The sequence below is a fragment of the Myotis brandtii genome, unplaced genomic scaffold (assembly GCF_000412655.1).
Source record: "Myotis brandtii unplaced genomic scaffold, ASM41265v1 scaffold333, whole genome shotgun sequence".
NCBI classification, from domain to species: domain Eukaryota; kingdom Metazoa; phylum Chordata; class Mammalia; order Chiroptera; family Vespertilionidae; genus Myotis; species Myotis brandtii.
The window spans coordinates 1,093,970-1,114,924 of NW_005362842.1; the positions used below are offsets into that span (position 1 = coordinate 1,093,970).

At 52.6% G+C, this 20,955-nt stretch overlaps 2 protein-coding genes and 1 long non-coding RNA gene across 4 annotated transcripts in view; 1 reads left to right on the plus strand and 2 right to left on the minus strand.

Annotated features, from left to right (window-relative positions):
- The window catches only part of LOC102251920 (serine/threonine-protein kinase Sgk2), a 50,936-nt gene extending 30,019 nt beyond the window's left edge, over window positions 1–20,917 (minus strand). Inside the window, exons 1-17 of one of the 2 annotated variants that reach the window (XM_014543732.1) lie at window positions 20,680–20,917; window positions 20,414–20,543; window positions 19,651–19,735; window positions 19,089–19,177; window positions 18,481–18,585; window positions 17,428–17,563; window positions 17,011–17,102; window positions 15,386–15,537; window positions 14,728–14,804; window positions 13,872–13,957; window positions 13,564–13,674; window positions 12,960–13,074; window positions 12,058–12,157; window positions 11,696–11,893; window positions 11,556–11,605; window positions 8,548–8,705; window positions 8,067–8,129 (exon numbers count right to left, since the gene is read on the minus strand). In XM_014543732.1, the coding sequence (XP_014399218.1) occupies window positions 8,067–8,129; window positions 8,548–8,705; window positions 11,556–11,605; window positions 11,696–11,893; window positions 12,058–12,157; window positions 12,960–13,074; window positions 13,564–13,674; window positions 13,872–13,957; window positions 14,728–14,804; window positions 15,386–15,537; window positions 17,011–17,102; window positions 17,428–17,563; window positions 18,481–18,543 (1,401 nt within the window). In that variant the 5' untranslated portion in view covers window positions 18,544–18,585; window positions 19,089–19,177; window positions 19,651–19,735; window positions 20,414–20,543; window positions 20,680–20,917. Of the gene's footprint in view, window positions 1–8,066; window positions 8,130–8,547; window positions 8,706–11,555; window positions 11,606–11,695; window positions 11,894–12,057; window positions 12,158–12,959; window positions 13,075–13,563; window positions 13,675–13,871; window positions 13,958–14,727; window positions 14,805–15,385; window positions 15,538–17,010; window positions 17,103–17,427; window positions 17,564–18,480; window positions 18,586–19,088; window positions 19,178–19,650; window positions 19,736–20,413; window positions 20,544–20,679 lie in introns of those variants that run through there. The other variant, XM_014543734.1, reaches the window with a different exon arrangement.
- On the plus strand, window positions 4,373–20,496 carry LOC106726931. Its single transcript, XR_001363078.1, has 3 exons — window positions 4,373–4,454; window positions 13,903–13,908; window positions 20,486–20,496. It is a non-coding gene; the product is annotated as an uncharacterized LOC106726931 (long non-coding RNA).
- LOC106726928 (lethal(3)malignant brain tumor-like protein 1) overlaps window positions 20,676–20,955 on the minus strand; it is a 1,600-nt gene continuing 1,320 nt past the window's right edge. The window contains exon 4 of the mRNA XM_014543698.1: window positions 20,676–20,830. Coding sequence (XP_014399184.1) covers window positions 20,676–20,830 — 155 coding nt within the window. The remainder of the gene's footprint in view (window positions 20,831–20,955) is intronic.

The following is a 20,955-nucleotide window of genomic DNA, read 5'->3' on the forward strand; positions in this document are numbered from 1 at the left end:
AAGAAACATTAATGATGAGAGATAATCATTGATCAGTTGCCTCCTGCACGCCCTCCACTGGGGATGGAGCCCACAACCTGGCATGTGCCCTGACCAGGAATTGAACCTGTGACCCCCCTGGTTCATAGGTCGATGTTCAACCACTGAACCACGCTGGCTAGGTGAGGATTTAGTTTTTGACAAGTGGAAAAATAAACTCTTCTACCGTGATAGTTAAGAAAGGAAGGATGGATGTAGGTGGAAGGAGACTGGCACATGAGGTGGCAGAAAGGTGGGGGCATTCCTTCTGATGACTTCTGTTTTCTCTGTGACACAGATGGGGAAGACATCTCTTGAGATAACAGGGAAGGCAATGGGGTAGGAGGTAAAAGAGAAGTCAAAGCTAACGACCTCAGAAATCCAGCTGCTTCCTGGGCAGCCCTGAGGGTTCACACCAGAGCCAGGGACTATCAGTCAAGCATGGCAACCAGTCTGCTCAGTCAGCTAAGTTCCTGGTCAAGGTGTGAAGACAGCTCCATGGCTGACATTCTTCTAGCCAAGTGGTATGGAAGTGCAGCAGGTCAAAGGAATTAAGGATATTGACAAGAAAGGGGTTGATGTGATTGAACGTGGCATTTCTGCTACTTTCTTATCTGCTCACACAGTCTCTGGGAACCTTAACAAATTCTAACTGTTCAGCTTGATATTTCCCCATCTGAAAGTTTCATGTTGTTTTTTTAAACTGAAGTCTTTATTGGATTGTCTGCCCTTACCATTCACAAGTTGTCAAGGATCAGGCCTTTTCACATTGTTCTCCGAGGGTCCCATTGTTTATATTTCTCCATGTAGACAGTATACCCATTTATCTTTATTCTTTGTTTCTTATCTTTAAAAGGGAATAAAAATCAGATTAGTTAGGACCCCTACCAGCAGAGACAATGCTTTATTCTCTGAGTAATGACAGGGTATTATTGATATTCTCTTTCTGTTTTCTGGGTATTTCACCATGAAAATAGAACAAATTCTGAGTTCATATTGTTCAGTTGTTCAAGTTTATTTGTTTCAATAGATGGATGAAGCACACCACACTTTGTTTGTAACTTTTTCCTCCCTCATGAGTCAAGAGTCACTTTATCTTAAGCCAGAAGATTCTCTTAAAGAACACACACGTGTGCACACATGCACACGAACACGCGTGCGCGTGCACACACACAGCAAATACAAAAACCTAACTCCACCAAAGTGCATGTGAATGAAAGTGCAAACAAGTTTCATTTTCAAACTCCGGGATCATTCTTTCTGTTTCAGAAGCCAAACAGAAAGGTCCTCCCTGGCCTAGGCCAGAGCTGGGCGAGGCTGCTGGGCCAAAGTGTAAGTGGTACCTCTGCTGGAGAGCCGGGCAGAGGTCACATGGCACTGGGCACCGGTGCCAACTCCCTCCCCTCACTGCCCTCCCAGGTCAAGGTGCGATGATCTCATTTGGGGTCAGGATGGGGGTGAAAGGGAGGTAGTAGGGTGGACAGGAGGCAGATTTCTTTCTCCTTTTTTGTGATTTGGTTTCTTTCCAAAGAGTTGGACATTGGTGCAGAAAGTGCTGAGGCCTCAGAGTTCAGAGGCCTGGGGGCCCTTTTCCTCAAGGCCCTTGGTCCATCCTGCCTTTCTGGTAGGCAGGTATTAAGAGTGTGGTTAGTAAATCCACATGGCAAAGCCATCCCAGCCCCACTCAACTGTGCGCACTTGCTGCCTTCTCCTCACACCACAAAGCCAGTGAGCATCTCTCAGTCTCATAGGCGAAGGCCAAGGAACTGGTGAGTTTTGCCACCACTCAAGCAACCAAGATAGAGAGGCTCTTGGCCAATGGGGACACCAATGCGACCTCTGTAAACCCAACCCTCAGGCCTGCCTGATTTCCCCCCTGGGAGGTGGTGCTCAGAGCTGCCTCTTAGGGCTGGAAGGGAAGGAGCATGTCAGTCCTGTGGGAGCTCAGCTGGGGGGCTGAATGGCTGCCCGAGCAAAGCTGTCTGGTCCCTTGTGAGAGGGTCCCCTACTGGGCAGGGACAGCAAATCACCTGAACTTTGAGTTTCTCTCTTCTATGGGAAAGATAAAGCTTCATATTGTAACAGGAATAGCCCTTGACATTTCCCCAACACTGAGCCTCACATCACCCTGTCAAACACTTCTGAGAGTGCCCTATACACACACACACACACACACACACACACACACACACACACACATACACACCTCCCATGGCTGGCAGAGCAGTCTGGGGAAGGCCCAGCTCAGCCCCTGCTCCCCATCTCCCCATGGGGCCTGCTCCCAGGCTTCAGGTTTGGCAGTGGCGCAGTGGAGGCTAGGCCCCCACTTGGACAGAAAGGTCAAAGTCAAAGTCCCAGAGTCCCAGCAGGCCCCCCACTGCAACACTGATGGAGCGGGGTAAGAAAGGCTTAAGGGAATCAGAGAGCTCAAAGATAGAATTCACTTTCCCAACTCCCAACTTCAAGTCCTCTTTGTAAAACCCAAGAGCAGGGCATGTGAGGGACAGGTTGAGATGATGTTACAGGGTGTGTGTGTGTGTACTAGAGAGTGCTACATGCCCATGACAGGAGGCCTGGCACGCATGCTCCCCTGACTCCCGCCATGGGCAACACCTTGGCTGAGACCCATGGCTGCCAGCTTTGGGAGCCACAATACCTGGTGGAGCTGCCCCTCTGACCAAAGATTGTCTGACGTACTCTTGGGCTGGCCTTGGCCACCTAGCCATTCAGGCTGCCTCCTCCCATACCTGACACACTGAGAGAGTATGGGGAACACCCATGGAACCTTAACCCCTGCTGCAGAGGTGAAATGCTCTGACTACCCGCTCTGCTGGAAACAGGTCTAGGCGTGGAACACTAAGAATGCCAAGTGGTCCAGAGCTGGACACGTTTAAGAAGGCATTTTGGCTCAGAATCCCTCACTTCTGGGTAAAATGGAGAACAGCAGCCCAGACTCCCATTGGATCCTATGAAAACGTGTCTGAGGCGCACCCACTTAAAGGGAGGAGCCAGTGGGGTCTGCCTGTGCCAGGGTGGGGGCACTGACCAGAAAACTGAGCAGCAGAATGAGGGTGGCAAAACCAAAAGACGGGGGGGGCGTGCCTTTTGAGTAAATATGTTTGTGGCAGGGTCACTTCTTGGTAGGAGGAAAGGAGACAAGGAAAGAAAAGCACAGAGAGATGCCGAAAGGGCCTCTCGCTCCACCAGACTGTTCTTAATTGCAAACAACAGGACCCTGTGGTGACAAAACAAGTTGGCTAGAGAAGTGGGCTGCCACAGGCAGGGTACCCCCAACCCACTCCATCAGTAATGCTCCCCCAGCAATGTCACACCCTCACTGGTATGCCTGCTGGCAGATGAGTTCCAGGACTTGGGGGCTAAGACTCCATCCTCCCCCGGGCTCCTCTGCTCCCATGTACCTTGTAGGAAGCAGCCCTGGAGAGAAGAGCAACCACCCCTGGTCAGATGCAGAGCATAGTGGGGGCACAGGTGGGATATGAGGAACTCAGGTCAGGAAGGAAGCATCAGGTGCAGAGGGAGGCCCGGCTGGGGTTGGAGGAGGGCCCAGCCCTGAGCCAGTCACTTTAAGGTGTCATCGGCGTTTTTGAACATGAGAATGGCATTATAGATCTTCAAGGCTGGACCCAGCTTGACGCTCATGATCTTCACAATGTCCGCCTGTGTCAGCAAAAGGAAGGCCTCGCCATCAATCATCTGAGGGTTGGGGGAGGGAAGTGGAAATCGGAGAAGGTGGAGAGGGTCATGGGGAAGGAGTGAAGGAAGGTGGGCATATGCATGGCGAGGGGGAGGGGGAGAAGGAAAATGGGAGTAAAGGATATATGGGGGGAAGGAAAGGAGGAGGGAGAGGGAAAGAAGAAGGAAAAGGAGAAAGGACAAGGGAGGGAGAAAGGAAAAAAGGAAGATAGCAATGGGGACAGAGAAGGAAAGAAAGATATCCACTGGTGTTGCCATGTTCACACACACACTCTTTCTGCTGACAGATCTGGACTTCAGTGTGTATTTGCATAATGTTTTCTGAGTCTTCACTGACAGTGGCTTCAAAAACCTGCTATTGCTGCCCTAGTCGGTTTGGTTTAGTGGTTCAAGCGCAGGCCTGCAGACCGAAGGGTCCTGGGTTCGATTCCGGTCAAGGGCATGTGCCTCGGTTGCAGGCTCCTCCCCAGACCTGGCCCTGGCCTGGGCTCATGCAGGAGGCAACCAATCGATGGGTTTCTCTCACATCGATATTTCTCTCTGTCTTTCCTTCTCTCTTCCTCTCTCTCTAAAAATCAATGGAAAAATATCCTCAGGTAGAGATTAAAACAACAACAAGAACAACAAACAGCACACCAGACTTGCAGGAAAAGCAAACCCCGGAGGAAGCTGAGGCATGACTGCTCGAGAGCCAGCCTGCCTTGTGCAATGTTCCTCTGATAGTTAAAAAAAAAAAAAAAACAAAAAAACAAACAAACAAAAAAAAAACCTGCTATTGCTGTTCCCACATGAACCCACCGGTCAATCTCAGTGCTGCTAACAGACATTCGGGCATTCCAATCAATGCATCACAGTATTACCTATGAGCTCTGAGAGAGAGAGCTTGAGATTTCATCTGAATCTAACCAAGCCCTTGTTTCTAACTTCCAGTTTACAGGAAATACACGGGATGTTGCAATAAGTTGAATGACACTGTAAGGAAGCAATGAGACCAACCCAGGGCACCTTCTGCAAGACTTTTCCAGTGGTCCCTGTGCCTCCCCTGGGGATTTCTCACTACTGTGACTGCTGAGGTTGAGTCCAGGTTCTTCAAAGCAAAGACTGGAGTTTGTTGACTAGTAGTTTGGGACTGTGTCAGGGGACAATGGGATTACTCAAGAACATACAAGATGTTGTATGTGTGCTGCTGTATATGGAGAGTTTTCAGCCATAATCTCAGAAATGATCATATTTGACCTTGAAGGTAGAGGAATTCAACAGGAAAATGAATAAAATGAGCCAAATGCAATGATCCACCTTAAGCAATAGACTGAGAGCTGTGGATAGGACCAGGGAATTTCCCCAGGTTGGGGTAACCTGGAAAGATCCTTAGAGAGCCACACGTGGGATGTTTAACAGAGGCCAAGCTAAAATCTAATCAGCTGATGAGGAGACTTCTATGCGATCACAAGAGAGGCATGGCCCCCGGGAACCCAAGAAAAAGGGACACTCAGGGAGCAGGAAGTTGCCCATGTTTAACCAGCTGCATGGTCAGCAGAGTCTGTTGACCCCTCTCTGTCCTGCCCCCTCCTCTGAGCACCCATTACACCTGGCACACATCTCCCTCGGAGTCCTAACCACATGCTACCAGAAGCAGCAATTCACCATTCATCTTGACCAGTGTCCCTGAGTGTCCTGGCTGCATGTTTGGCCAGAGAGAACCCACTCCCCGGGGAGACTGATGCCGTGGACCAGACCTTGGAGAAGGCAATCCTCAGCCCCCACAAAGGTCTACACTGAGACTGTTCTGGGTACTGTCGGTCCTCCAGCACACCTCCTTGCTCTGGCCGTTGCTTTTTTGTATCACAGAATATGCTGAACCGAGACACGCAGCAGATGTTCCCGAGAGAGATAACCCTTCTTCCAACATGGGGACACCGAGAAGCCCAGCATGGGCTAGAGGATCAAATTCTCGGGTGGCTCAGCAGCTGGCTGAACAACTGTACTCAGAGAGTACAGTTCGTTTATGATCGGTTGTCACCTAATGGAAGATCTCTAATGGGCGCCACATGGTTCTGCTGTTTTATCAACACATGTGGTGAAGACTTGGCTTAAATTAACACAGAAGGCTTAGTTATCAAATGTACAAGTTGTAGTCTAGTTAGGGTGACTCATTAATTGAGCGTCAACCCATGCACCAGGAGGTCGCCGGTTCAATCCCCAAGCAGGGGCATACAGAAGGCAGCCGATTGATGATGTTTCTATCTTGCTCCCTCTCTCTCTAAAATCAATAAACACATATTTTAAAAATGTACAAGTTGTATGAGGCTGGAAAGGCTTATTAACATCAGAGGTGAAAGAGTTAAGATTTAAAACAGTGAGATCATGAAACCAACATGATAACATTTAACAGGGAGAAATGTAAAGTCTTTCATTAATTTTAAAAAGCCAGTGGTACAATAACACACTGGAAATTTTGGTTTGATTATAATGGATAACTGATATAAAAGCACTTGGGGACTTTCATGAACTCAAAACTGGTGTGATGTGGCTATAATAAAGCTAGTGCAATCTTAAGTTTTACTCACAAAAATATAGGGTTCAAATCGAGGGGGAGAGAAAATGTCCGTTAACTGTGGGATAGTCATAAAATGGAGCACTGCGTGGCAATGAGAATGAACACATGAAGGGTCTACACAAGAACATGAATGAACTGCGAAACCATCACACTGAGTGAAAGGAAACAGACAAAGAAGAGTACACGCTGTATGATTCCATGTACATGACGTTCAAGGGCAGGCAAAGCGAACCCGTGGTGCTGGATGTGAGAACAGTGGCTGCCATGAGGTTGGGGACTGATGAAAGGGGCCGAGAAAGAACTCTCTGGTGTGACGGGAACGCTTCATATCTTGACTGAAGTACTGGGTTCAGCGTGTACACATTCCACAAAGCTGTGGGTGTGCACTGTTACGATGGGTGCCTTTCTCTCCGTGTATATCTGATCTCCATGTACACACATCTAGATGTCAGCTCATCAACTGTAACAAATGCCCCGCTCTGCTGAGTGATGTGGATGAAGCAGGAGGCTGTGCATGTGGGCAGGGGGCATATGGGTCATCTCTGTACTGTCTTCTCAATTTCGTTGTGAACCTGAAACTGTTCTAAAGTAAGAAAGTCTTTTTTAAAACAGAAACCAAAGCCATCTGGAGGAGCAGCCCAGGTGTTGTGCTGTTCAGAGCAAGTCTGAAACACAGGTGCAGCCCTGGACACACCCATTACGATAAGATCACAATCCAGAAGGAAAGGACCCAAAATGGGGAGGAGCGAGGGAGCCCCGCCAAACTAGGACCTGAGGAAGAAACTGGCTGGTCGGCTGGATAGAGAGATTCTCCCGGGAAAGGGGGCAGACTTTTCTCTCATGGGCATCGCCCGGAGGAGGCGCCTAGGGGGGCAGAGACCACACTTCCTGGGTGAAGGGGATGTGTGAATTCTTTGGAAGGAAGACCTAAACAGACTCAAAGGCCCCTTCCAGTTTCAAACTCTACAAATTGGAGAGACGTGATAAAGTTCTTCATTTAAGGACGACTGCACATTCAAAGTCAGAACAACCATTGATTGAAGCCCCACTGTATCAGTTATTCTTGTACAGTGATATGATTTACATATTACTCTCTAATATTATATGTAATATTAATATATAGGACTCCTACAATAATATAATAATATATATACTAAGGTATAACTATCCTAGACATTCTGATACAACAATCCATTCGTCATTGCCAATGCTCACAGTGGCCTGGAAAGGTAGACATCATTATATCTATTTTATCTCCACTTTACACATAAGAAGATGCAGGCTCAGGGACAGTAAAAAGCTCAAATTGGCAGAACTGGGATTCAAACCCAACTGTCTGCAAAGCTAGCATTCTTTTATCTACAACTCACTGCTTCTTACTTTTGGGGAGCTTTGGGGTCTTGCTTTTAAGTGTATGGTAGGGTCCTTGCAGTAAATGGCAATACCTGTGCCATCAGGTATTAAAATGCACTTGAATTAACCGGCTGAAGGTAAGTTTGGAGAACAAAAGAGTGGGGGCAGAGGGCAGAGGGGTGGATGGAACCTCGTCTCCAGGATGCTTCTTCCTTCCTGGGATGGTCTGGATACAGAGGGTCCCCAAGCTGGGCCACGGTCCGTACCAGATGTTTCCCAGAGGTGTGGCTATGACTACTCCTCCACAGGTGTGACAACAGAGGACCTTCCCTACAGTGGGGGCAGCACTGGTGGGGACACCTGCTCCCTGCCTCTCAGTGGGTGATCTTTCTCTGTGCCCACTCTGCACTTGCACCTCACTTACCTCATCTTTGAAGAGTCGTGCTTGGTCCTCACAACCTGTCAGGGTCTGAACGAAGCCAAAGACCTTGGAAATCAAAGAAGACATGCTGCCTGTTGCCAAGGATACAGGGGCTTGGGAAACAGCGGGGAGGCGGCTTATATGGCCTTGGCAATTTCTGGGCTGTGACAGTGTTGCTTTTTCTTATCAACCTAAGAGGATCCTTGCATCTCTGTGCTACTGGGTATGTGAGGCTCAGCCTGCCCCTCCCGCTAGATTTCCAGTTGGGCTAGTAGCCGGCCCCTCTCCCCATCCACCAGGACGGGCCATGAAACAGTCTCTCCGTCAGTCCCTGCCGGGCAGCTAGGAGGGACTGTGGACTTGAGGGATGGGCAGGAGACAGTGTCAGGGGCAGCTTCCAGCTCTGCCCGGGAGGCCTCCTGAACGAGGGTGTCCTGGTGAGAGGGCAGAGGAAGGGAGGGGAAGAAGGGGCCGAGCTCCTCACCTCATCGATGGTCCACTTGGCCACTGTCGAGGCCGAGATGCCCGCCACTCCCGGCAGGAGCTTGCAGTGCTGCTCCCAGCACACTGAGAGGGACCGGTCAGGGTGGGCCGACAGGGATGACATGAAGAAGGACTGGTGGATGACATCGGTCGTTAGTGCTGGAAAGCAGAGGCAGAGGCTGGCAGGCCGGTGCTGGGGACTAACCTGGCCCCAGGAGCCGGCCTGTACCCATGCCACTCAAGAGGACCACGGCCCCTTCTGATAGCCTTGCGGGGCCAAGAGGGTGGTCCAGATCTGCCTCATCTGGGCTCGCTCCTTCCGGTAAAGTGGCTTCCTTGCTTTACACTCTCGGGTCAGCTGCTTGGAATGACCTCCTCCCCAACCCCCATCCCTCTGAGGCTGCACCCTGGGGCCCTGCAAGGAGGCTTTCTCAGAGCTGCTGCAGCATCCTGGTCCCCTTCTCGAGATACCTTGCATCCAAGGGGTGGACACCCAGCAAGAAGCCCGTTGTGTCTGTCCTCCTTTCCCTAAGTCCTTCTGGGCCCTCATTAACTTGCTCTTGAACTCTGGGCAAGTCACATAACAGGGGCCTGTTTCCCAGCCTGTACACGAACAGGTTGGGCAAGGAAACCTCTGTGGTTTCCTCTTGTTCTCTCAAACACTGACCCTCAGGGGGCTGGGCGGGCCCTACCAGCAGGGAGAGCACAGCCGAGTCCTGTCCTTGGCAGGCAGCCTCCACCTCGGAGCTGTTTGCCAGCGAACCCTGGAGCCCACACTGAAGAGGTCTCCCCATGGATGTGTGAGAAGTCTCCGGAACAAAATCCAGAGTGACTGTGTCCCCTCTGTGAGAGAGCCAGCTGGTAGGACAAGGGAGCCTTGCACAGAGGTCCCAGGCCTGCGCCCTGTCCTCTGTTCTGTCCTGTCCCTGGAGGGCTATAGCCTCAGGCTCTGGGAAGACTGAACTTCCCTAGTCCTCAGGACACTTCTGGAATGAACACAGGCACTCGCCCTCTGGTGGCCAGAACGTGGCCCTGCAATGGAAGCCGACCAGGATTCCCACTGAAGGTGGAAGAGGTACCCTCTGCAGTCCCACCCCCAAAAGTCCTCACTCTGAGACCCTCCTCACTCAGGCCTGAGGCTGCAGGAATCGCCTTCTGTCTCCACCCAGAGAAACAGTAGGGAACAACACCAGGAGGGAATCAGGCAAGAGATCAGGACACGCGAGAATTCCAGTAGGTTATGTGACCATCTCGGCTAAGTCTCCCACCACCTTTTGAGATTGGCACTATTATCATCAGCATTTTACAGGTGAGGTCATTGAGGTTCAGAGTGCCCGGGTTCACAGACTGTTCCTGAAGCTGTTGAATGGGTTGGGTCCTGCCCAGACACTGTGTAATGAACCAGGTGATTGTTCATGGTCTCCTCCTGACTTAAAAACCATGTGCAACTCAAATGAGGCAAGATCCCCAGTGTCCCTGCTACTGGTCAGAGATGTGAGATGAATTCATCACACAACGGAGGGTGCAGTCCCCTTGTGCCTCCCCTTGGAGCATGCTATGGGCTGAGCTGCGTCTCCCCAAATTCATATGTTAAAACTCCAGCCCCCAGTACCTCAGAATGTGGCTGTAATTGGAGAAAGGGCCTTTAAAGGGGTGGTTAGGCAGGGTGGACTCTAATCCAATCCAAGTAGTGCTCTTGTAAGAAAAAGAATTTTAGACACACAGAAAGATGGGGGCGGGGGGGCATACAGGCATAGAGGAAAGACCATGTGAGGACACAGCGAGAAGGCAGACATCTTCAAGCCAAGGAGAGGCCTCCGAAGAAACCAAACCCCTCCACTCTTTGACCTTGGACTTTTAGCCTCCAGAAGTGTGAGAAAATAAATTTCTGTTGTTTAAGCCACCCACTCTGTGGTACTTGGTTATGACAGCCAAGCTAAAACAAAGGGGGTTGGGAAGGGAACTGACATTTAGGTTAGGTGCTTTGTGTCTATTACATCAGCAGCACATAGCAGATCTCAGACCCGAGTTTGAATCCCAGCTCTGCTCCTGACAAGGCAAATGACCTCAGGCAAATGACCTCTCTCTCTCTGAGCCTCTCATTCTCTTCTCTCAGAAGAAGAGAATCCTATCCACAGTAATAGTAACCACTATTATTGCAGGTAGCTGACATGTGAAAGGCAGTTATTCATGTTTTCTTTCTTTTCTTTTAATCATTTATTTATTTTTAGAGAGAGATATGGATTTGTTGTTCCTACCATGCATTCATTGGTTGCTTCTTGTATGTGCCCTGACTGAGGATCGAACCCAAAACCTTGGCGTATCGGGACGATGCTCTAACCAACTGAGATACCCTGCCAGGGCAGTTATATTCATGTTTTCAAATGAGGAAACTGAGGCTCAGAGATGTTCAGTGACTTGCTCAAGGTCACACAGCTAGACAGTGACAAGCCATGCTTCCCTCCCAGGGAGCCTAGAATGAAGAACAGAGCTAGGGCATCATCTGACCTCCCAGTGGAGAACCAGAGGCCCAGAGAGGTTCTGTGCCTTTCCCACAGATTCCCAGCAAGGCCATGGGTGAAATGGGCCTGGAACCTGTGGTCATTCGAGCCCCATCCTGTACTCTTGCCACTGCTCTATGCTCCCCAAACGAAGAGATACAACCACCTTTCCAGCTTCTCCATCTCTCTCTCTTTTTTATGAAGGATTATTTAGTATTTTTTATTTTTTTAATATGTTTTTATTCATTTCAGAGAGAGGGAGAGAGAGAGAAACATCAATGATGAGAGAGAATCATTGATTGGCTGCCTTCTGCACGTCCCCTAGTCGGGATCAAGCCCGCAACCCAGGCATGTGCCCTGACCTGGAATCGAACCATGATCTCCTGGGTCATGGGTCGATGCTCAACCACTGAACCACGCTGCCCAGACCAGCTCTCCTTCTCTGTAAACATCCCACCAATTGTACACACTTTGTGGAGGACGTGGGGGTAAATGACCCTGGACTTACTCGCGAACTCTTCTTGTGTAATCTTCTGATACTTTGGAGGGCGCCCAGTCCTGGAGAGAGAGGGACCAGGTCCATGGCAGGGAATCAGTGCCTGGCCTTGCCCAAGAGGACAAGAGGCCCTGCACCCTTGCCCTCCGCACCGGCCATGATGGCGAGGCTTCTTCCTTAGGGAGAAGCCCGAGAGGTTCCTCTTACGGGCCGAGGCCTCTGAGTCGGACAGCTCCACTTTCAGCCGGCTCTGGTTTCTCTCAGCCAGGGGGCACCCCGAGAGGCAATGGTGAGCTGTGAACTTGCCTGTGATGTGGCCGGACCCATCACAACCAGGCGTGGGGCACTTCCTGGGGAAGAAGAAGGCATAAGTTGGGCTGAACCCGCTTGTTCCCATGAGCCCTTTCCAAGCCTGGCCCCATTCAGAGAGAGTCTTTAGTGAGCTCTGATTGGCCACACACAGACCCTCTCTGAGCAGTGTCTGAGGGTCTCTTAGCAGGAGCCCTGCCCTCACCGGTGGTGGAAGCTGTACTTGGAGGTCCTCGTGTGCGGCAGGCCCCGATAGCTGAGAGGGGAACAGCCCTCAGGGGAGGCAGAGCCGAGCTCTCTGGGATCTGGAGGGACAGGAACAAGAGTCAGCATAAGGTCCTGGGGTAGGGGTGGGGGTGGGATGAATGGAGAGCAGGGAAGTCAGCCCTGGGAATTAGTTCCCCAGGTAGAAGGGCCCCGAGCTAGGCTGTGACACCACTTCCTGCTACTGGATATTTACCTCTCTGTAGGGAATGAGGGGTTTGGCTCTCATATACTTTGGTGAAACCTGCAGGTCATGCCCTCTGTCTCTGCGGGGGGAATATCCAACACAGAGCTGGTGTGGGCCCAGCTGTACCTTAAGAGCCATGTCAGGCAGATTGACATTATTCTCTGTTTCCCTGTTTCATCCCCTAGACTTTGGTAACTTTTTTTAGGCTCTGCCCATGCTTGGAGAGCAATCGAGAAGGATCAACACCCCATGTGAGACAGATGTGGCAGCAGCAGGGAAACAGGGCTGGAGGGGGGATCCTGAGGGTGAGAACTGAGCAGTCCAATGATCTGACCTCTAACCCCTGCCTGTAAGGACCCAGAGTTTATTTAACAGAGCCAGCATTTCCTTAGCAAACCCCATGCACGCTCTGTGTGTTCCTAAGCACATCTCCAGTGAGTTTCCCCTTCACACCTCAATACCCCAACCCAACAACTGGGGAAGCCAGAGGAAGGGAGGGAGGGTGCGAGGTCTCAGAACTCACTGAGGCCTCCAGAGTCCTGTGTGTCAGACCTGGGCATGCTATCAAAGCGGGTGGGGGTGGGGGTGGGGTGTAGGAGCTCGGGGTGGGGCTGGACATCAGTAGGAAAGGATCAGAGTGCCCTAGGGGTACACACGGAGAGGAGGCTGCAGGGGATGCCCTGTCTTGGAGCACCAGCCGGCGGGGTGGATATCCGGGTGGTCGGCATCAATCCAGAAGTCAAAGGCATGACTCCAGCCATCAAAGTGGAGCTGGGGAGGAAAGGCCCTTGGAAGTCAGGCATTCCTCGCGGAGCCCCGCTCAGCCAGGAGGTCCTGCAGGCTCCAGGAGGCTCTCCCCATCCCCGGAGCCTGTCAGAAGCAAGATCCTGGATTGGAAGAACCAAGGGGCCAACCCCACAATAATCCATCTTGGCCGTCATGTGCCCCAAGGGCTTCATCATTAAATTATGGGCATCTCCCATCAATCCTCACATAGATCTAGGATTATCAGGCCATTTCATAGATGAGAGTGCTAAGGCTCAGAGGGGGGAAATGACCTGCTCAAGCACACAAAAGTAAGTCACAGATGAGGCTAGAATGAGACCCAAGATCTTCAGCCTCAAATTTAGAGCTCTCTTCTCCACAACGTGCAGCCTCCCTTATGTCTGGCTCATGCCATGCCCTTGACCTCGAATGAATCTACAGAATTCCTGCCCAATCGGCCTGTTCACTTCCCCAGTCCAAGGGTCCCAGAGCCACCTTTATCCGATGGTCCTCCACATCCTCCACACTGGCCACACGGATCAGGGATGGGTTCCTGCGGTCCACGGCCTCCAGCTTCATGTTAACAAGAAAGCCGTGCGGGGGTCGCTGCAGGGGGACAGCAGCCTTCAGGCTGAGGCCCAGTGCAGCAGTGCTGAGACCCCCAAGAAGGGAGTCCAAGTGCTGTGCCTGGAAAATTGGGGCCTGCAAAAGCGGGGGAGGGGAGGGTGCAGGGGCACATCCTAGCTGCCCAAGGGCTCCACGACTTCCTGAGCTCAGCTCTGGGGGCAGGAGAGCCAACTCACCACCTTGAAGGCCCAGGTGGGCACAGCAGAGGTCCCAGTTTCCTCCAGATATTTCTCCCAGCAGAAGCTGTCAGGGTCTGGGTAGTCTGGAGAGAGGAGGACAGCAATGTCTAGGCACCCAGGCGTCCTAGGAGAGCTCCCTGCCCCCAAGGAGAACCAGGAGCACGAAAGAGACAGAAGCCCGTGGAGGACAATCTACCCCTGCATCACCATGGCCAGCTCCTTGCGGGGGCTCGGGAGGCAGAGGGGTGCTAGCAAGCACATCACCACCTCTGTTTCCCGGGCTGTCTGGGAACCCTGGCTCCCATTCCTCTCCACTGCCCTGTGGCTCCAGCCCCAGCCCAGCCCTCTCTGAACCTGTTGTATGTGGGCCCAAGCAATACTCTGAAAGGGAAGGGAACATTTCCTTCACTCTGGAATCCTGCACCCTTGTTGTTGGGGAGGGAGTGTCCCTTAACTTTCTTCCCTTAAACCAGCGGTTCTCAACCTGTGGGTCGCGACCCCTTTGGGGGTTGAACGACCCTTTCACAGGGGTCGCCTAAGACCATCGGAAAACATATATAATTACATATTGTTTTTGTGATTAATCACTATGCTTTCATTATGTTCAATTTGTAATGAAATTGGGGGTCACCACAACATGAGGAACTGTATTAAAGGGTCGCAGCATTAGCAAGGTTGAGATCCACTGCCTTAAACCTCCACACAGTCGGCGTTGGACAGGACTCTCCTAAAATTAAAGGGTTCTCTACTCCCAGGCAGAGAGGCTGAGGCTCCTGGGGGTACTGGTGTAGGACCTGGGGAGAGGGGTGTGGGGCCAGGCCCGGGCAGGGGTGTGCTCAGGCTGCACGGTCACCTTGTGGAGGTGTGAGGGGCTTTCCTTGCTTCTGGCACCAGCCAACCGGGTGGATGTAGGGGCTGCTGGGATCACACCTGAAACCCAAGAATATACTTCACTGTCCCAAGTGAAACTTGGAGGCCCTGAGCCTGCTGCCTACAACAGCACGGCGTCAGGGTGCACCCTACTTAGTGAGAGTTAGACAGATGGCTGGTGAGAAAGTCAGAAAACTGTACCATTAACTGAAAGCTCTACCACCACCATCTTGTCTAAGAGCAAACCATGAGCAAACCCCTGAGCAAATCACAGGGGTCTGCTCATCTTAACCTTGGTATTTCTAGATGATACCTCTCATATTGCATTGTGGCTACGGCCAGTGTGGCTAAGTGATTATAGCATCATCCATACACTGAAGGGTCATGGGTTCAGTTCCCAGTCAGGGCACATACAGGAGGTAACTGATCAATGTTTCTCCCTCTCTCCCTCTCCCTTCCTCTCTCTCATGTATTTCTTATGATATACATAGATCAAACCCACAGGACAACCAATTATCCCCCTGAGCAAATATGAATGCTAGGGCTGGGCAGGGGCTACATGTGTCTAAGTTTTCAAAGTCTTGCCTCCCTCCCCCTGCCATCCCCTCACCACTCCGGCCAAGTCTGGGCCCTCCCCCTACCAGTAGTCGTAAGTATCGTCCCAGTTGTCAAAGTGCACCAGGAAGCGGCTGTCCACCACGTCGGTCACGCTGGCCACACAGACGAGGGATGGGTTCATACGGTCCACAGCCTCCAGCTTCATGCCCACCTGGAAGCCCAGGGGTGGGGGACTCTGGGGGCAAGAAGAGGGGCTGCCACGGCCAGGCCAGGCAGGCTAGTGCCAGCCTGGAGGCCACTGGCAAGGGAAGGAGTGGGTTCCCTAAGAGTCATGCTGGGGTTAGGGGGTGGGAGAAACAGGCAGAATCATAATCCCCAGCCCAGAGTCACTCAGGAACTTCTGGACCCCAAGGTGTATTCAGAGGAAGCCTCATAATGGCAGAGGATGAGTGACTGGCAGGAAGGTGCACATTCACCCAAGTGTACCAGGTGGAGCGCAGCCTGCCCTACCCAACGAGACAGCTGTCATCATCCCCGTTTGATAAGTCAGACAACCTGCCCAGGACCACAATGCTAATCAACGGTGGGCCAGGATGGAAAAAGTATGACTTACAAGTCTCATCCCCTCTCACAAGAGCGGGCAGACCCCCACCAGTCACTTGGGCACCTGCAGTATGGTCTCTGGGCTGGGCTGGAGGTGGCGGGTAACTGCCCGAATGGCATGGCAGGGTCCTGGGCCCAGGGGAACCCTGGGCTTTTTTTTTTTGCTTGAGAACTGTGGAATTATTTGGAATGTTTTACAAATGGTTGCCACATCAACAACAAAAAAGGTAATTACAAAAAGTGTACATCACAACATGCTTTTAAAGACACTTTGCATTGTGCTCACATTCCCTTAAATGTTGGGGAACCCTGGACTTTTGATATGGTGATATTTTTAATGGGGGTCCCCTATATCTCTCAGACCATTTGCTTGGGATTAAGAGATACGTGAACTGCTGCATAAAGCTGCCAGCTGCCTTGAACAGAGAAAAAGACAAGGGTGAGTTGTTGAGACTAAATAGGAAAGCCTTGATGTTGGGCAAAAGGCTGGGAAAGGCAGCTCCCAGGACAGAGGCTCGGACCTCACACCAAAAACTACAGAGCAAACCAAAGCAAGAAACAAGCACGGTGCCTGGCCTGTGTGGCTCAGTGGTTAAGCATCAACCCATGAACCAGGAGGTCACTGTTCGATTCCCTGTCAGGGCGCATGCCTGGGTTGTGGGCTCGATCCTCAGTGGGGGAATGTGTAGGAGGCAGCCGATCAATAATTCTCTCTCATCATTAATGTTTCTATCTTTCTCTCCCTTTCCCTTCCTCTCTGAAATCAATAAAAATATTTTTGAAATAAAGAGAGAGAAAGAGAAAGAGAAATAAATAAAAAAGAGACAAGCACAGTGACATCTCAGAGCCCACGCAGAGACAGTGAGCGGGGCCTCCGAGGGGACGAAGAAGAGGCTTTCTGTAGAGGGAACAGGGGAGAACCTATGCCCAGCTTCTCCCTCTGGCCTTGGCCTGCCCAGCGTGCCCCTCCCATTTGGTAGGAGAGACCAGAACAGAGCTGAGAGCACTGGAAGAGGAGCTCTCCTCGGGGAAGTCAGATACCCTGGGCACGCTGCCGTGACGCTGTCCCCGGGGCAGGTGTCCACTCTGGCTCAGGGGCACTCACGTGGCTTTGGCTCACAAACAGGTGCTTGGGGGCAGCCTGAGCTCTTGTGCTGCGCAGGTACTGACTCCAGCTGAACTCCTCCTCCTTGTAACCTAGGCCCCGCACGGGGATGAACAGAGCGCCGTGCAGACAGAGGCTGGGCCGCGGCCAGGGCACCCCACACTGAAGCAGCAGAATCGGGCAGGCCTGAGGACCCCACAGCCCTCAAGAACCTGCCCAGGGACCCACGGCCGAAGCAGGACACCTTCGGGTGGACACTCAAAGGGCAAGGGCACAGCAGAACCCTGGGGCCACGTCACAGCAGGAGGTGGTGGAGAGAGGCTGGCTGTGCAATGGGGAAGGGAAGGGAGCCCACGGGGAAGAAGCGATGGGCCTGAGGGCCCCTGCCTCACTGTGACCAGCCTAGCTAGGCCTTACCTTTGGGGGGCTGCAGCTTGTGCCCAGTCTTCTCAAACCAGCCAGCAGGGTGGATGTCAGGGGAGTTGGCATTGATCCAGAAGTCATGGCACTCAGAATACCCATCAAAATGCAGTCGGAGACGATAGCCACACACCTGGCCCCATGAGAGGGAATCACAGGGACTCTAATGCCAGCAGACACCCACTCCTTTGCCTTCATCTCTCCTGCCCGGCCTGGTCATCTCGGGGCTCTAATGCTAGCAGGCTCCCCACCTCCCTTCACTCCCAGGTTTCCGCCTATCCTGAACCTTGTGCCATACTCTCCTGCAATGAGGAAAGTTCATGTACTTGCGAGCTCTGAGTTCTGGGTACAAGACAGGCACATCCGGTGGCATCCTCCTGCCCTTTAAGACCTTGACAGAACCCCATGGGCACCTACCAGGGCTCAGGCGTGTTGAAGGCCCCCTGACCTTTCTTTCTGCTTCTTCTCTCACTGCTCCCCAGTCGCACACTCTGCTCTGGCCTCACTGAGCTAACGGCAGCTCCGTGAACACGGCCTGTTTCACACCCCAGAGCCCTTGCTCACTTTGCTCCTTTTGCCTGGGACACCCTAGCCATCCGCAACTCGTCTCTCAAGACTCAGCAGAGGAGCCCCTGCCTCGGTGAAGCTTCTCCTGCCTCCTCAGGGCCTCTCTGCTCTGCTCATGTCGGTCCCACGCCTGTGGGTGTCACTGATATGTTTACCTGGCTGATTCCCACACAACTGAGAGCTCCAAGACGACAAGCACCTTGTTGGACTCATGCCAACGCCCCTGCCCTCGGGATCTCCTCCAGTTCGCCCAGCACTGAAGTGCACACCCACTTAGTACCATCACCACCCTCACACTTCCTCTGGTTTCTGTTCATTTTTCGTCTTTCGATGCAACCACCTCAATCCCCCACTAGACTGTGTGTTTTCTGAGGGCAGGAGCGTGTCTCCCTCATCTGAGCCCGAGCCCCGGATGCCCCTGGCAGGCTTCATCAGTCTGTCCTGAGAGACACCATCAGAATGGTGGTGCGAGCCTCAGCTCACCTCGGCCACAGTGAGGATGAAGTACATGGATGGGTGCTGAGGGTCGATGCCTTCCAACTTCATGCCCAATCTGAAGCCGTTCTTGTTATGAGTGACCGCCTGGTACTGTCAACGCACAGATTGGAGAGGACCCAGCTTCCACCCAGCCTTATCCTGGCCTAGTGGGCTTGGGGTGGAGGAGCTGCCTCTAGGCCCCACCCGCCGGTACTACCAAAGGGATAACTTATTTGGGGGTCTTTAGTGCAGGGATTCAGAGGGGGACAGAATAGCGCCCAGGTCCCTTGAAAAATGTGCGTTGAGTCAGGGCTGGAGTTAAGGGTTCTCTCTCATCCAAGTCATTTAAAGTTCCATATACAGAATTGAGTAGAAGGCACCAGAATTCAAAAGTCTGCAGGCCCAGTGATGCAGGCCCACCTCCCTATTTCTTCCCACCCTGGACATCCCTTATTGTGGGCTCTTTTCTACTCTGGTCCCCAACCAGTCTCTCCCCTTTCCATTCCATCCCTTTAAGAGATGTCAGACACAGAAAACACCAGAAGGCCTGAGTTGGGTGGTGAGTCCTGGACTGGGAATACAAGCATTTCCTAGGCGGAAGCTGTCTCACTCACGTCCTGGAAGAGGCTGACTGGGGCGGTGATGGCCTTCTGCTCCTCAAGGTAAGACTCCCAGGACCAGCCTTCCTTCTTCTCCCCTGACGCTGTGGACAGGAGACACAGGCTGACATGGGAGAGTGGGGATGGTGATGGAGAAGGCCTGAGGGCCAGAGCTGGCTATGAACGAACTTTGTTCCATTTTTCTTAGAACCAAAGGGTCAGAATGGGGGCCCAAACAGCAAGGTCAGACCAATGACAGGTACAGACTTGCTCAGACCACCAAAGGGAAGCAATGCCATGTGATACTCAAGTCTTTGGATCCTGAGCCTGGCAGTGAGGCCTACTTACAACGGGATAGAGGCTAAACAAACAGATGAGATAACCCCAACAAAGAACACACATGTACTAATACACAAACCATAAACATTGTTTTTTTCTCATACTCTCTCACACACACTAACTGATGCTCATCTACATATGTACAACACAGCATCACAACTGTGACCTACTCTCCCAGCCTCACGCCTCCAAATGTGCGTACACGCAATACTTGAATACATATCCATAGGCCGCATACCAGGCTGGCTGCCGTTCCACTCCTCACTCTCTGGGATGCTAGCTGTGGGCTGTCCCTCTGGATCCTTCCTTTCTTCTCGCTTCTCCTGTGGAAGGCAAGCCTGAGCCCAGCTTCCTGTCCTCATGCATTTGAGAGAAGCCCCAGTCGCTATTCCCGGCCCCTGCCTGGCTCTCTGGCCACATGGTGTTTTGCTCCAAACAGGTGGAATTTCTCCTAGGCCCCCAGAAGGAATGCAGCTCCAGCAGACAACTTCTTACCACATGGACACAGAACCACACGAACACCCTCCTCACCACCACCTCCAGCTACACAACTGGACTATAACTCACCTCATTCCCAGGGAGGGGGACAGACACGAACACCTGCCTGTGCTGGTTCTGACTGCCCACTGGGACTCTCATGCTGTTTCCTCCAGCTTCTCTGCAACTAGAGCCCTGTGCTCCCTGGCCTCTGGCCTAGTGACGGGGCTCCCAGGACGGAGCTCTCCATCTGTCCACTCAGCTCTCCTGGGGGCGGGTTCACGGGAGAGTGTGTTAGCCCTGACACTAGACGGAGATGGAGCCCCAGAAAAGGGGCAGCGTGATTTATTCATTCCCCTCCAGCCAGGCACAGGACCTGGCTCAGGATGAGACCCTAAAATGTGATGAGTGAGTCATTCAGTGTCTTCTCTGGCCCAGTCCCCTGGCCTGGATTGATGGAGAGGATAGTGGGATTGAGGGATAGCCTCTGGCCTCCCCCTCCCCTCCCCCGGTCCTCTTCCTACCGCGGCATCTGGCTCCGACTCCTCTGATGGGCTGTGGTACTCCCTGTACTTCCTCTTCTTCACGGGTTTGAGGAGCTCGGAAGTGCTGGTGTAGTATTTCTGGCCCGAGGAGTTCTCCACTATGACTGACCTGAGGGAGGGGCAGCCTGAAGGAAAGAACCTCTGGCCCACCAGGCACCACCCAGCCCCTCTCCGAAGCCATAAGCAGAAATGGGACTTTGGGACCCCAAAGCGGAGCAAGTGGAGGGGTGAGCCCTGTGCCTTACCGCTCCTGAAACAGCGGGGGGCAGCCATCCCTGGAGGAGCCAGGATCTGGACGGGAGCCTGGCTGAGGCTCACATGCCTGGCACTGACAGGTGGCACCATTCTCTGGGGGGTCTTGCGGGGGGTCTCCTGGAGGGTCGTGGGGGAGGTCCGCTGTGGGGGCCAAAGGGGCCTCAGGCCCTCCACCCCATCCCAGCCACACCCAGGCTCCTCCCACTGCGGAGCCCACGTCCCCCAGGCCCTGGCCTCCCCCTTGGTCCTACCTCCTCGGGCTGCTC